General features: G+C 34.5%; 1 protein-coding gene across 2 annotated transcripts; it reads right to left on the bottom strand.

Annotated features, from left to right (window-relative positions):
* Positions 1–4,375: 4,375 nt before the first annotated feature.
* LOC102600149 (uncharacterized) lies at positions 4,376–14,807 on the bottom strand. 2 transcript variants are annotated; one of them, XM_015309147.1, is made up of 7 exons: positions 14,714–14,807; positions 10,547–10,580; positions 6,192–7,892; positions 5,449–5,780; positions 5,219–5,314; positions 4,968–5,135; positions 4,376–4,737 (listed from the first exon to the last, which is right to left on the bottom strand). In XM_015309147.1, exons 3-7 carry the CDS (start codon positions 7,861–7,863, stop codon positions 4,567–4,569), a joined length of 2,439 nt encoding a protein of 812 aa, XP_015164633.1. In that variant the 5' UTR covers positions 7,864–7,892; positions 10,547–10,580; positions 14,714–14,807; the 3' UTR covers positions 4,376–4,566. The 2 variants fall into 2 exon arrangements, with proteins under 2 accessions (XP_015164633.1, XP_015164632.1); XM_015309146.1 differs by lacking the exon at positions 14,714–14,807 and adding an exon at positions 10,824–10,867.
* Between the last annotated feature and the right edge of the window lie 1,474 nt (positions 14,808–16,281).

Genomic DNA, 16,281 nt, shown 5'->3' with positions numbered 1-16,281 from the left:
TAATTTGAACATGTCGTCCTGTTGTGGCCAACTTGACGACATCTACTGCAAGTAACTCTAGACCGTTTGAATTTCTTATCAGCAAACCCCTTCCAACGTTCAAGTTACGGTCTTTCTATCGTTCTTTTTGGACCGAGCGACATCAATTTAGGCTCGGAAACATAACTTGGTATATCCCATGTACTCTCGCATGGGAGAGGTTCAACCATCTATCATAAGCTGTGATGTTATCACACTTACTAGACCACTATAAAGACTAGAAGATTCATATATAATCCCCTCCATCTGAAAATCAACATATTTCTCTGTTTCATTAAAAAAAAAAACAATTAGTCATCCAAAGAACATACAAATTTCATCCACAAAATTCATTATAATAACAACAAAATCATACACACTTGTCATTATCTTTTCATACAAATATCATTCAGACAGTACATTACAAAACACTTTTTAAAAAAAAATAATATTTCACATTTCATACCCACTTAATACATATTTCATATAAACAATCATCACTCATACCAAATTTATACACAATTGACAAAACTTATATAAACAATAAAATTTCAAATTTTATACCAACTTTAAAAGCTTTTCATACATTTCTTCAAAATTCTAAATAACTTTTTTTAAACATTATTGAACACGCTTTCATACCAAATTCATTCCATTTATACTACCAAATTCATTCAAAACTATACATTTAATTTATATTTTCAGGAAAAAAAAACAGTATTCAATATTATAATCTTAATCTACGAACCCAATCTACAACGATAAACATATTTAAATGCTATACATTTATGCTCAAATCATTCATATATTGAGCTAATTTTTCACTAAATCAACTTTTTAACATTATACAAAATAACCAAAAAAAAAAAAAAAAAACTTACCAACACAATCACTAATATTACAGTTTCACAACAATTAATACGTATTATGAACAAAATGTTTTGTTTAGATAAAAAAAATTAAAAAATTAACTATAGTGACGATTTACATAAACAAAATCACATAATGTGATTTACAGTTTCATTATTGTTGTTTTTTTTTTTTTTTCATTTCACTGAAATACAAAAACAAATTATAAACAATAACAAATACTAACTTGAAGGAACCCATTTTTTCACCATATTTAATTAATATTGATACGTAGTCGTCCATCACAACAAAATCAAGAATTTTCAAACAAAAAAAACCTCAATTAGTCAACAGTGACAAGATTTCTGGAAGAAAATCTAAGAGAGAGAAACGTGGGAGAAAAATGAATAAAATCAGAATTTTTAATTAAATTTAACAAATTAGAGTGAATTAAGAAAGCTGAATATTCTTAATTAGTTTGAATTTCCTTAATTCATGCTAATTAATAATTAGCTTCAATCATTTCAAATCTAATTAACACCCCTATTTCTGTTTTTTACCCTTTTTTAATTCCAGAAATGTTTTTATTTTTATTTTTTTATCTTTTTATTTTTTTCAAAACAAATGTTTTCAATTATTAAAAACAACTTTTTGTTTTAATAAAATGTTAGAACCTGAAATTTTTAATGTTACAACTTGAAAGTTTAATTCTACTGTTATAACTTGAAAATATTAGTCTAATATATGTCATATATTAAATTTTCACAATCCTATATTCTCCAATAATCATGATTTGGAATTTTTCAAATACGTAAATTGATCCATAAGTTTATAATTTGTTAAAACAATCCCATATTTATATCTACTAGCCATTTATTTCATATGTTAAATAAAATTTATAATCATATCATTACTTTTTAAAATTTATTATTCTCACCAACATAAAATTTATTACTACTTTAAATCAATTCCTACTTTATCATTCATATTCGTCAAATTCATTATCTTTTAACAAATTTACTTATCAACCAAATTTATTACTACTACTTTAATGTTTAAGAAAAAAAAATATTTTTCATCTATATTGAGTGAACAAGACGGACCACAATGACTTTGTAATAATTTATTATGCGATTCTATAAATTTTTGTTTATTTGGTAAGATTTAATAAATAATTGAGACTATTGTAATAGTTTTACAATTTATGATATTCTTATGTTTTAAAAAAAAATATACAACAGAAAAACTTCAAATCATATGTCTAACCAAAACTTTAACTTCATTTCATAATTTCATATCAACTTACTATAAAAAGTTGTAAATTAGCTGACATAAGCATTTACTAGAGGTCAAGTATATAACAATTGTTACACAAAAGTAATTAAATGTCATTTTTATTTAACTCTAATTTGCATTTTGATAAGTATAAAATTTTGGGAGTTTTGTTTCTTTTATCCAACGTACAATCAATTTGATTTCACTTCCCAAAAAGTTATTCACAATTAATTAAAAGTTGAGTGTGATTATTATTTGAAACTATGATATCATAAATATACATCTTCTACGATGTGCGTAAAAAAAGTTCTACAATCAAATATTTATCCAATCTGAGTACAACTGCAAGTGCACACTTACATGAAGCTTCAGTTGCAACAATCCCAACAACAATATGCAAGTTAGTATAATTCTGTAGTGATGTTTGAATTCACTGCCACCAATATGACATCAAAAAAGGGAAATTAACCTAAAAAAAATACCAAAAAACAGACTTAAGTAAATTTGTGAGAGAGCTTTTAAGAGACTTGTTATGCCAGATGGATAGAACTAAGTAGCAGAAAAGATAATTGATTATTCTGTAAAACAAACTACACGCTTAGAATTTTTAAATCTACTTAACAAAAACAACTTCTGCTGAGATTTCCATGTTTGGCATTCTATGGAGGTTTGAATTTGCTGCCACCAACATGACATAAGAAGAGGGAGAACTAAAGGTCATTAGAAATTACGACATCAGAGATACAAAAAATAGAGACCAAGTAAATGCTTCATTATAAGCTAATAAAGTCATTAAGTCCTGCGACATAGATCCAACTTTAAGACAAGTACATTATGAGGGGCTTAAAGAGTGTTAATGCCAGATTGTAACACAATGAAATGAATGAGCAATTACAACAAGCTTCAACATGTAATCTGAGCCTAAAGATTAACGTGACTTACCTGTTCTATTTTACTTTGAAGCATCGTTCTATTCTACTTTGAAGCAACGATGCTTGTGACGGTCAAATGAAAAAGCACAGTAACCAAATCATAAGTTAGACAACGTACAAGATCCAATTAAATCATTTTACAAGACAAAACATGAAAGATAGTCAACAAACAAAACAATAATCTATACTGAATTAAGAATTTATTTATTATGTTGTTTTGTTCAATTAATTCATATTTTGTAACTGTGTAAATAACTAATGATTTTTTTATATTTGAAACAGAAGACAACAGACATGTAGCAACCAAGGCTGCCCCGGCATCCCAGCCTGCATCAATGAAAAAGAAGGGCAAAAGAAGGCCAGAAAGATGATTTAGGAAAGAAATTGAAGAGTTTTTTTTATCACTTTTGGATCATGATAGAATCAAGGTAAATAAGAGGTCTAAAACAGTTTAATTTTTTGGATAATTAACCTATCACTTCAAAGTTTAAGATATTGGTTTGATAGTTTAAGATATTGGTTTGATAAATCTTTAGTATTTGAGTCTTTGGATGTGTGGTCTGGTGCTTGTTGAGCTGTGATGGAATTCTGCATTATTGCTATGATGCCATAGTTCCCATGCTCGTGAATGCTCTGAATAGTTGAAGTGTCTTACCAAATTATTCATGTCTTCTCGTTCACTATTAAGCGCCTTTATGTTCATAAAGACAAATTAGAGCGTCTCTCTTTTACATTTATGTTTAGTTAATATCCTTAGATTAGCTTTTATAAAATCATATAAGTAGAAATATATTCCAATATAATGTTATTCTTAATAGTGAACTAGAAAGACATGAAAATGAATAATTTTATATATTTCTATATATGGCACTTCACTTTTCAAAATGCTTATTTTAGAAAAGTACGGTGTTTGATCAAACTTTTGAAAGGAAATAAATGCTTCTGTAGAGAGAAAAATACACTTTAGAAGCATTAGGAAAAAAATCGTCAAAAACTAATTGCTATTCAAAAGTAATTTTAAAATTAATTAACCAAACACAAACAACTTTTCACCAAAAAACAAAAACCTTGATTTTAGAAACTTGACGGAACAAATTATTATTTTCTACTTCAATATATATGGCTACTTCACTACTATATAAACTACTGAGCCGATGATTATCAGAAACAATCTATCAACCATTCATTCACAAGGTAGGAGTAAGACTACGTACCGTTAAGTTGAGGTTGATGTACAACCTACATTCCTCCCTGCAACACAAGATATCAACAGAACACATAGATATAACGAACATGCAAGATTTAACAACAAACATGCAAGATTGAACAAGAAGTACAAGTCTGTACAACTTAATGTTTTACAGATTTAAGGTTGAGGTTCAGCAGGTAAATGTTTTCGAGAGATGGACTGCTGCGCAAAGTATATACAAGTTTATAATACAGTTTCAGCAACAACTCCACATCTCGGAGGTTTAAATATTATATGGCAACATTAGCCGCCTCCTGTAGTCACCACTTCCTTGTCCTTCTTCTCAGTAGACAAGGCTGCAGATTTGCAGATCGCGCAGCTGTTCTTCACACCCAGCCATTTCTTCACGCATTCCTCGTGGTACTCATGGCTACAATTGAGAATGCCGATCTTCTCCCCATCCTTGAAGTCAGCCTGCAATAACGCGTGTAAATATGAAGTCATTAGAGCTATCTCAAAGAAACAAAAAATAAGATGCAAAGTTCAAAGAAGAAAGAAAATCACAACATAGAGGCCGAGGTGAGATTGTGCGTGATAAGGAAACCTTATAAAGATTCATGACAATGTTTTGATGAATTTAAGACTTGGGAAGAAAATGGAAATATAAACATTACGTAGAGTGTAAGTCAGCGAAGGAGTAATACCTGGCATATTACACAGACAGTTTTCTGGTCTTGATCAGATGCAACATTTTCCAGAGGGCTAGGAGTCTCGGTAGACAAAAATATTCTCGTTTTCAAATTGGCAACGATGATATCCTCGGACAAACCAATTGACACATTGCCAATTCGCTCCTCCAATGCAAGAAGCTCCTGGATAGATATTTGATATTGCAGGATAAGTTTGCCGAAAATATCAAACATGCAAATATGAAATAACCTACAATTGCACTTACCTCATACGTCATGCGATCCACATCCAATCGCATATCTCTGTGCTGATCAACAACATGCACTCCACGAAATCTTGGAACACCCAGCATTGATACTCCCTAGTAAAATCACAAAGAAAGAGATACGACATCCAATCCCATTACTTCAACTGCACAAAACTGCACTACGATAAAGATAGCAAGAAGAACTATTCAAATGCAATAAATTTTACATCTTGTGGCAAAACTCTTACATTACGGAGGTTGTGGTGGCTAGCATTTGTTCCACGCATCATGAATTCCCTTTGATGAGGTCTGTACATTCTAAAGCCAGACGGAAGCAAGGGTCCCATATTGGACGAACTAAGTTGTAGTTGTCTGCCTGGAGATGCTGTCATCTGAGGATAGGAGCTCATTGTGTGGCCTGCCATAGTTTGCATATTAGGTGACAGATGATGATGGTACTGCGGTGGTCCTTGAGGAATGGGTGGATACATGAAACCAGTCAAACCCCCGTTGCTGGAAGGTACTTGATAACCTCGCATAGCCATGTTTCCAGCACCTATTACATAGCCTCCGGCACCAGCTAAAGTAAATAGAAAGAAGCAGAAGAAAGATGCAATCAGTTAATATGTTATCCTGACACTTAGAATAAAAATCACAAATTGCTGTTGCTAATTTGAGGAAAGAGAAAAACAAAGGCTTTCCTGGATTATTAGAAAATGAAATGAAATAACCATTAGGTTATAAACATGGAAAAAAAGAGACGTATGCCACATAAAATGTGAAGATGCAAAAGGAAAGAATAAGACGTGTTTCAAGTGGATTGTCGCTTTTAAATTTGTTAGAAGAAAGGACAGCTGACATATGCATTGCTCAACTTGGCAGCATGCTAATAGCTCATAAGAAAACAAAATTTAGAAGAACAAAAAGATTAAGTAAGCTAAATAGACACTCAAAAGTCATAAATGTAAATTAAAACAAGAAGAGTAGTTACCGGGAGGATAGGTTAAAGGAGCAGCCTGTCTCCAGGCCCAAGATTGAGCTGCACTACCGCTACTATTGAAAGGCATGTTCAGCCAAGAATTGCCAGGAAACTGATAGGCTTGGCCTACATAGTTTCCTTGAAGCAGATGATTATTGTTATTTTGCAATACAGTATCTGGACCACTAGCAAATCTGCTCCCACTTCTCTGTACTCCATTTTCAAGGAGTGGTGCTGAGTCACTCCTACCATGCTCGCGTGATACAGAATCATCTGTAGTGCCTGAGACTGGAAGCCCATCACGTAACCCATGATTTGCTAGAACTGGCGAATCCATAGTTGCAGATGCAGCACCATTTTCAAGTAGTGCTGCTGAGTCACTCCCTCCATGCTCGCGTGACACAGAATCATCTGTAGTGCCTGAGACTGGAAGCCCATCACGTAACCCATGATTTGCTAGAACTGGCGAATCCATAGTTGCAGATGCAGCACCATTTTCAAGTAGTGCTGCTGAGTCACTCCCTCCATGCTCGCGTGACACAGAATCATCTGTAGTGCCTGAGACTGGAAGCCCATCACGTAACCCATGATTTGCTGGAACTGGCAAATCCATAGTTGCAGATGTAGTACCATTTTCAAGGAGTGGTGCTGAGTCACTCCCTCCATGCTCGCTTGACACAGAATCATCTGTAGTGCCTGAGACTGGAAGCCCATCACGTAACCCATGATTTGCTGGAACTGGCAAATCCATAGTTGCAGATGTAGTACCATTTTCAAGGAGTGGTGCTGAGTCACTCCCTCCATGCTCGCTTGACACAGAATCATCTGTAGTGCCTGAGACTGGAAGCCCATCACGTAACCCATGATTTGCTGGAACTGGCAAATCCATAGTTGCAGATGTAGTACCATTTTCAAGGAGTGGTGCTGAGTCACTCCCTCCATGCTCGCTTGACACAGAATCATCTGTAGTGCCTGAGACTGGAAGCCCATCACGTAACCCATGATTTGCTGGAACTGGCAAATCCATAGTTGCAGATGTAGTACCATTTTCAAGGAGTGGTGCTGAGTCACTCCCTCCATGCTCGCGTGATACAGAATCATTCGAAGAAACATCAGATTCATTTGCTGTTGTGATGACGGGAGCAGCGGAAGTACTAGGCCCTGCCAGAGCAGAATGACGCTGAAGATTTCCAGAGTTGCCTGCAACATTCTTTTGCTTAGATGACCCTCTGGTACTGTCCATACGAGGATCGTTCCTACCTAAGTTATCTGCATTATTTCCGATGCTGCCCTGAGTGCCTGAGACTGGAAGCCTATCACGTAACCCATGAATTGCTGGAACTGGAGAAGTCCTCAATGCAGCTGGAGCTGCCACATAAGGGTAAAAGTAATTTGATGGTGGTGCAAACGCTGCGCCAACATTGGTGAGATGATGCCACTGTTGAATCCCATTGGACGGTGGCATCCCATAAATTAGAGCACCCTCTTGATGGCCAGGTAGATGGGGCGCATAGAAATTACCAAGGCTTCCTGGAGCTGGCACGGTGGTGTTAACGTTTGGATGCGGAAAAGCTGTAAAGCTCCCATACGTCATACAAGGCTCTGGATAAATATACGCTTGACTCCGCTGATCTGCTCCCAAAGTCATGAAGTGATTACTGTGGGGCGTATTCCTTTCCCCCATGATATAGAGTAGAATCTTGTGGATAATATCTGTTCAGGGAAGAATAAACCGTCATGCAAAACTACATGCCAATACATACATTAACTAAGCGATCACATAAACTCAGTATCTGCCAGCTGATATGATACCAATTTAATTAAACTTAAAGTTCAATGCTAATATGTAAATTTTTCTTGGCATTCATCTCAAAAGGCACACTTCAAAAGTAACTGTAAAGTTAACAAGATCCCATTCAAAAGTTTTAGGATTATCCCCTTAAATTCAGAAGTTTACTTACGTAACACAAACCATCATAGACAAACACCATGCAACAATAGAACCCGAGTATAAATTGTTTTCTTGATATGCAGTTGTTACATTAGGTAAAGAGTAACCAAACCATGCAGAAAGAGAAGCGGGAATTAGACAAAGTGAATATGGCACGTGAATAGACAACAAGCTACTATTACGGCTCTAAGAACAGCGAGTTCACTAGCCATGAAAGGAATATCTTTAAGATGGAAAACTTTCTTGCCCTCTTTTTTTTTTACTTTAGAAAGGGGGAAGAGATAATTCAGATGTACTTCCGTTACTACTCCCATTACTCAAGCAGCAGCCGTAAGGCTTCATCAAAATGTAGCCTTGTAAAGTTCAACTGACTGACTAGACCATTTGCAGCTAGCATTAAAGATTTTCACTAATCATACCATTTTACCGAATTTTCTTAGAAACCAAAATTCTGACCTAGATACGTATCATTGACATTATTACATTGCAATGACTACAGATCATAGTCTTATCTCCAGATGAATAATATGCTCATAATCTGCAATAACTTCCCAGCTAAGCCTATATGTAACTATTTACCATCCTTCCTTTTTATAAGCACTAATGAATACTCATACCATTCTTAAACAGACAACAGAGACGATAAGAAGAAGCAATTCATGCATCTACTATTGTAAAGATATCTGTCATACAGACTACTGCAATGTACTTTTAATAAGAAAAATAGTAAAACCGGATATAGGAAACATGATTAAATAAGGGAAATAAATCTTCCCCTAAATACATGTTAACGTGACAAGACCTCCTTCCTTGAAACCTCCTAATGGACTAGATAATTGTAAACATGAAAGAGTACCCTTCGTTTATTTGATTGCCATTCAGAAAAGAAGTTGTGACAAAATTGACAACCAAGATAAACCTTCACAATTCACAGTTGTAAAAAGGTCACCTTTACTCCCTTAGCCAGTCAAAAACCAAAGACTCTTGAAGTCTACAAAAGTCCACATGACAGTGATGAGCTCAAACAAAGAAAACAGGAATGATCATAGAGAGGATATGAAACTTAGTATAAATGATTGTATAAGTGACAAGAAGAAAAAAAGCATTGGGTAGTATAGAGGTAACTATCAGGTACCAAAGTTATCTGATTTCCCTTACAGGTTAAGTCAAACTTGCCAAACGGTTAGTAAAAACTACAAAAGAGTAGAAAAAGGTCAGAACAAGTAGCATCCACATAAGGTGTGCTCCATCATTCATGGATTGATATGAAGATGTTTCAAAACTCAAAAGTCATCAGACTCAATATGAGATATACTAGATAAAGAACTTGTATCACGATGTTGAGCTAGCTGTAGTAGTTCCACACAGAGTGACTTTTAGCTGAACCTTTTATCACGGAGTTCAGCTAGCTGGACAAAGATTTGCTTTTCTTTCCTTGTTAGCTCATAGAACAAAAAGCTTTAGAAAAGTCAAGCAGATAGGAAGTTAGGTTCCTAAGGGAAATGCCTAAAGACAATCGTAACAAAGAGCAACACTTGTATTTCAAACCAGTAGTTTATAAATTCAACAAACCCTGATGACTGATGTTAACCAAGGCAAAAACAACTTCGGAAACCTTTTCTTTATAAGGCATAACCTCAAAAACTAAAAAAACAAACAAATATACACTGATCAAACATCTTTCAAAGTTCCAAGTAAAATTCAACAACCGTTAGTCAAGAAAAAAATGCCCAAAATCTTCACTCCCAAATTAGTTAGGGTTGACTCTCAAAATCCTTTTTCTTTTTCATTTTCATTCCCTTTTTTGATCAAGCAAGATCTTGATTTTTTTTTCTTAGAAACGGTGGTGTTCAATCCAGCTTGCACACACCTCGATTGTTTCACCGGTTACCTCCTACCTCCCACAAATACAGGTGATTAATCTTACCAATGCTCAGACAGATACGAAGAAACCACCAAGTGTTTTCGTCCATCATTTCACTCCATTTAGACACCATTTCATTCAAACAAAACACTTGGTATATAAATTTAAAACCTTCAAATTCTTCACTTTTTTTTCCTTCCAAAACAATCAAGAACATCCCCATTTTGAAAAATCATTCTTTTAGTATCCCCATTTAAGTAAACTCTAAAATGAACACACACAAACACTAGATATAGACATTTTTTTTTAAAAAAAAAAACTTCAAAAGATTTTTTCACCTTTTTTTTCCTTCCAAAACAATCAAGAACATCCCCATTTTGAAAAACCACTCTTCTATATCCCCATTTAAGTTAATTCCAAAATGAACACACAAAAACACTAGATATAAACATTAAAAAAAACAATCTTTAACATTTTTTCAGTGAGAATCAACATGCAACTGATATAAAAAACATTAAAAAATTCAATTCACTAATAAAAACAAAACTTTACCTTTCACAAAAAACTTCACAACAACTGGAAACACCTACAAAAACAAACAAAAAGCCCTAAATTCAAGTTAGATATAAAATGAAAACGCTGATCAATGATCATAAAAATGAACTCCAACAAAACCCCACAAAAATTTTCTTCTTCTAACCAAATGCCACACTTCCACACAGATTAATTAGCAAGAAAAAAAATTTGTAACCGACCAAAAAACACGTCTATAAGCAAAAAAAAACTGAAAATTCCGATTAAAACCATCAAAAGAAGCAGAAAAACTAACCCAAATTGAGCTTGATCAAGAATTGCAAATGAAAATGTTGCAAGTTGAACCAAGGGAGTTCAAAAGTGGCATATTTACATAGTTTCCATCCTTTACATTTTAGTCCCAATTTTCTATTCCTATTTCTTTAAGATCCTAAGTTAGTTTATTAGGGTAGTATTGTCATTTCTATTTGTCTAGGGTTTAGTTTGCATTGTATAAATACCTTGTATGTACTCATTTGGAAGATATGAATGAAATTATCCTTAGCTTAACTTAGCCTAGTTTTTACTTTAACTTAGTTTGTAGTTTGTTTCCTTCTCGACTTCCATTCTTGCATCATTTGGTATCAGAGCATCGAACCTCTGACCTGTTTTGCAATGGACATTCATAGATTTCGTTCACCATACAGTGACCCACGAGCTTCACCAGAGTTTGGGGCTGCAAATCCATGGCAAAATTATAGTGGAAATGCAACCTATCAAGCTAGCAATCCTTATGACTACTGTAATACTGGATATGGAGCTTACTATTCCGGGTGTCAACAACATTTTGATCAACAATACCATTTATACTCTTTTAATTCTAGTCTAGAACATCCTCGGCAAGCTCCGAGCTTCCAACCTGCTTCTTATCCCTACCAGCCATCGGAGTTCGCTAGGACATCCTCGAATATTTGGTATGCTGGTGTGGTTAGGAAAGAAGCTGCAGCTATGGGTTTTGGCTCTGACCCAAGGATGGTAGGAACCAACTACCGATTTGAACATCCCAATCCTGCATTGTCCTGTCAGTATCAACAGTCTCCTATCAATACGTCCACGGTTTGGCTCTCTCCCGAAGACCCTCTGATGGAGAAAGTGATTCCCACAGTTATCAACAGTAACGTCAGCTTCAGTGAAGAAGGACCAGGCAGTACTCAAGTCGTTGGGAGTTGCAATGCGGTGATTTTAGAAGCCGTGATATCACCATCTGTCGTTACTAAGGTTCACCAGCCTCTTCTCACCAACTATTATCATATCTCTAAATTTGGAGACAATGATACTATACCTTCTCAGAAGGTTCGTGTTCCTGTAACATTAAAAGTTGCAGTTCCAAACAACAAAGATAATTGCAAAATGAACTTGGATTTGGAGGTTGAATTGGGGGAGAATGGAATTGATAAGGAGGAGGAAGAGTTTTCTCGAAGTCCCTCATCCCTTGATGTGAATGCACACAAGGTGTTTGATGAAAGCTCTCTGAGAACTTGTGAAACCTATGTTGATGTGCCTTCTCAAACAATTGATGTTTCACAAAGTTTTATTGAACTAGAAACTACTACCAAGAGCATAACAGAGTCAGTAGTAATTTTTGATCAAACATCATATGACACCACTGCTACTTTTAATGGCTATCCACCTACTTATTATGAGCTTCAAGTGAAGAATCTGGAATCCAAATGCTTTTTTACTGATTTTGTTAATCCTTATCAGGTTCGTGCTCTTGAAATTCTTGCTTTCAGCAGTGACATGGTTGTATACAACAAGGAGGACAACCCTATGAAGTTAGCTTTGGTCGATAGTGTTTATCCAACAAAGGAAGGAAAGACTTGTGTGTTAAATGCTGTAAAAGAATCAAATCAGTTCCTTGTTATTAACAGCCCTTCTATTGAAGAGAAAATGGTAACAGCAGTGGAGTATTTCTTAAATTTGAGTCAACTTAAGAAAAAAGAAGAGAGGAGGAGACAAAAAGATCAATGGGAAGAAATGCCAACTTGTGATGTTGTGGGTTATTTTGACAAATTAAATTGCATCGGGAATGAAGATTCAGTTACTACTGCGAGTTTCTCTGAGGAGAAAGGCAAAATAGTTGCAGCCCTTGCAGATGAAGAGTGTGCCGAATTCCATTTGGGTCTGAAATTTGCACTTGGACTATTCATCAGATGCAACATCCCTACTACAGGAGAATGTCCAGCTGCTTTCGAGAAGCATTTTACGACATATAGAGGTTGCTCATTTTTGAAAATCCGAATTAGGTACTTGGGGAGATCTTCTATATCGCAAGAGATGTTGCTTAGGGGTTATCCATTACAAAAGAAGATTGAGTTTCCAATGTCGAGCAACAACTTCTCATTTTCTCTAGTTAACTGTTGCAGCGCTTTATTGCTAAGTGGGGTAGATACTAATTCAGCTTTAGCTCATGCTGCAGCTACTGTAATAAAGAGACCTGAAGCTATACATGTGCCAGGAAGCGCGAAGGTTAGTGCAATTCAAGTACTTGAGAAATATTTAAAACGGCAAGGTTTTTTAATGGTTGATTGTGGTTGCGTGACTTGTTCATGGAAGTCTGTGAATTTAGATGAATCAATCGTTTCTACTAAATTAGAAAATGACAACGTTGTTATTGTTGTACTCACGGGAAAACGAAACCTCGAGGAGTATGTTCAATTCTCGAGGAGAGCAAACTTCCCTGCTTCACTTCCTTTGACATTTGCTGATGCTCTTACCAACATTGTTGACCAAATTGAGATTAGAGCTCATATATTTGGTGATTGTTTACATTTTCCATTTGATCCAGGTGACTGTTTTCACTTATGCTCGTGTTTGTTAAGATGCTTCCTTGAGGTCAAGGAAGTTTTGAAGGAGGGAGTACTGATACGATTTGGAAATAGAGCACTTGTTGGTCAGATTATTTCATGGAATTTTCCTATTTTCATGGCTCTTTCTATATACTACAACACCATTTTAAACATCTTGGGTATTGGAAAATCAAGGCTTTACAATTCTTATTTTGAAAGATTGGGACAAGGTGGAATGAGTATTGCTAACAATCTGCAATGGTGGTTGACAAGGGATACCATCTCCTTACTTGCTATTTTCAGTACTCAGTTGACCACACACCTACTAGACGATCTTTTTGCTTCTTGGAGCCATTTGTATCATCCCTTGGATATCATTTTCTCTCAAGATCACAGTCACAATGGCTGCTCACTCAAAGAGAAGAAATATAGTTGCCTAGTTGACTGGAAGGGTAAATTGAGGGAACTAAACTATAGTCTAAAATTCATAAACAAGTTGGGCAATGCTATTATTGTGGATAGGGATCAAATTCAGTTGGTAAGTATATTACATGGTGGTAATATTGCATCAGATGCCTTAATTCAATTTTGGCATGGTCTTGCAATGAAAATGATACTAGAATTAAAAGATGGACTACTACAACTTGGCAGCATTTTGAGGCTTAATTGTTGCACTTTCAGTTTTCAATGTTGTCTCTTTTACATGGTTCATTCTACATGTCCTTGGAGAAACTATACACGAGTCATCCATTCTCTCGGTAGTTGGCAAGGCTCCAGGAAAACAGGGTAGAGATATGAGGAATCGACTCAATGTAATTACCTTGTTGGTTCTTAAAGCTGCTGACCGAAAGTTCACTGATATTGGGTTGAAAAATACTGCTCATGTGCTTGTCTTCTCCTTGCAGTATGACTTTGTTAAGCATGAGTTTTGGAAGCATAAATTCAAGGATGCTTACTGGAGTTCAAGTGAATTTTGGAAGACATTCACTATACCCTTCATGTTTTTAACCTTGAGGACAAGGTTTATTTTAAGGGGGAAGGAATGTTGCAAGTTGAACCAAGGGAGTTCAAAAGTGGCATATTTACATAGTTTCCATCCTTTACATTTTAGTCCCAATTTTCTATTCCTATTTCTTTAAGATCCTAAGTTAGTTTATTAGGGTAGTATTGTCATTTCTATTTGTCTAGGGTTTAGTTTGCATTGTATAAATACCTTGTATGTACTCATTTGGGGAGAGGAATGAAATTATCTTTAGCTTAACTTAGCCTAGTTCTTACTTTAACTTAGTTTGTAGTTTGTTTCCTTCTCGACTTCCATTCTTGCATCAGAAAACTAGAGAGAGAAATAGTTGATTACCTCAAAAAAAACTGAAGCATTAACACATGTTTTTTGCTCTTATGAAAAAACTATGAACTCACTGGTATTGTTTTTCCTGTGTATTTTTCCTGGAGTTAACTGCAACGTGGCTAATTCATTTTGTCATTATTTACCTTATTTATCTCTTAATTACTACTCTCACCCCTCAACTACTTAAAAATAATTAACTTAAATGTATATTTACTTTGTTTTGAACGAGATTAGTACAAAATAATTACAAACATATCCATTGGAAATACAAAATAGTCCTTTCATTTTAATGAAAAACTCAAAATCGCACGTTAAGTATGCGATAGAACAGTTCTAGTCCTACTACTCGAATCTCGTTGGTATCGAAAAGTATTGGAAAATATAAAATAGTCCCTTGAGTTTTGAGAAAAGTTTTAAATTGCCAGTCAAATATAGGATAGAACAATTATGGTCCTTCTAAACGAAGCTCGTTGGTATCGAAAAGTATTAGAAAATACAAAATAGTCCCTTAAGTTTGAAAAAAAGTTTAAAATCGCTCGTTAAATATATGATAGAACAATTATGGTCCTCCTAAACGAACCTCGTTGATATTGAATACTATTAGAAAATACAAAATAGTCCATTAAGTTTGAAGAAAAAAATAAATGATTGTTATATACAAGATAGAACAATTATAGTCCTCTTACTCGAATCTCGTTGGTATCGAAAATTATTAAAAAACTATAAAATAGTCCATTAAGTTTGAAGAAGTATTTAAAATCGCCCGCTAAATATATGTTAGAACAATTATTGTCCTCCTACGCTAACATTGTTGGTATCGAAGATTATTAGAAAATATAAAATAGTCCATTAATTAAGTTTGAAGAAATATTTAAAATCGCCTGTAAAATATATGATAGAACAATTATAGTCTTCCTACACAAACCTTGTTGGTATCGAATATTATTAGAAGATACAAAAAATCCCCTTATGTTTGAAGAAATGTTAAAAAGCGTCTGTTAAATCTACGATAGAACAATTATAGTCCTCCTACATGAACATCGTTGGTATTGAAGATTATTAGAAAATACAAAATAGTCCCTTAAGTTTGAAGAAAAAAATAAAATCGTCCGTTAAATATACGATAAAACAATTATAGTCATCCTACATGAACCTCGTTGGTATCAAATATTATTAGGAAATACAAAATAGTCCCTTAAGTTTGAAGAATAATTTAAAATCTCCCATTAAATATACTATAGAACAATTATAGTCCTCCTACACGAACCTCGTTGGTATCGAATATTATTAGGAAATACAAAATAGTCCCTTTAGTTTGAAGAAAAATTAAAATTCACCCGTTAAATATACGATAGAACAATTATAGTCCTCCTATATGAACCTCGTTGGTTTAAAAAATTATTAAAAGAAACTCAAAATAATCCCTAGCTCAAGTTTGGACGTAAACTCAAAATTGTCCCTAAAAAATACGGTGAAACACTTATAGTCCTCATACTACACATCGTTGATATTGATATTTTTTTAAAATCCAAAAATAGTCTCTCAAGTTTGAAACTCAAAATCGTCCCTTAAATATA

Source organism: Solanum tuberosum, unplaced genomic scaffold, assembly GCF_000226075.1.
Source record: "Solanum tuberosum cultivar DM 1-3 516 R44 unplaced genomic scaffold, SolTub_3.0 scf00096, whole genome shotgun sequence".
Lineage (NCBI taxonomy): Eukaryota > Viridiplantae > Streptophyta > Magnoliopsida > Solanales > Solanaceae > Solanum > Solanum tuberosum.
Note: the sequence above shows the minus strand (reverse complement) of the source record. Positions and strands in the feature narration are given on the sequence as shown.

Bases quoted from the DNA above. Each gene is read 5' to 3' on its own strand.
- LOC102600149 (XM_015309147.1), bottom strand. From the start codon at position 7,863: ATGGGGGAAAGGAATACGCCCCACAGTAATCACTTCATGACTTTGGGA. The intron at 5,315-5,448 runs GTAAGAGTTTTG...TGATTTTACTAG, and splicing joins GCCACCACAACCTCCGTAAT to GGAGTATCAATGCTGGGTGT. The intron at 5,136-5,218 runs GTAAGTGCAATT...ATATCTATCCAG, and splicing joins TGGATCGCATGACGTATGAG to GAGCTTCTTGCATTGGAGGA.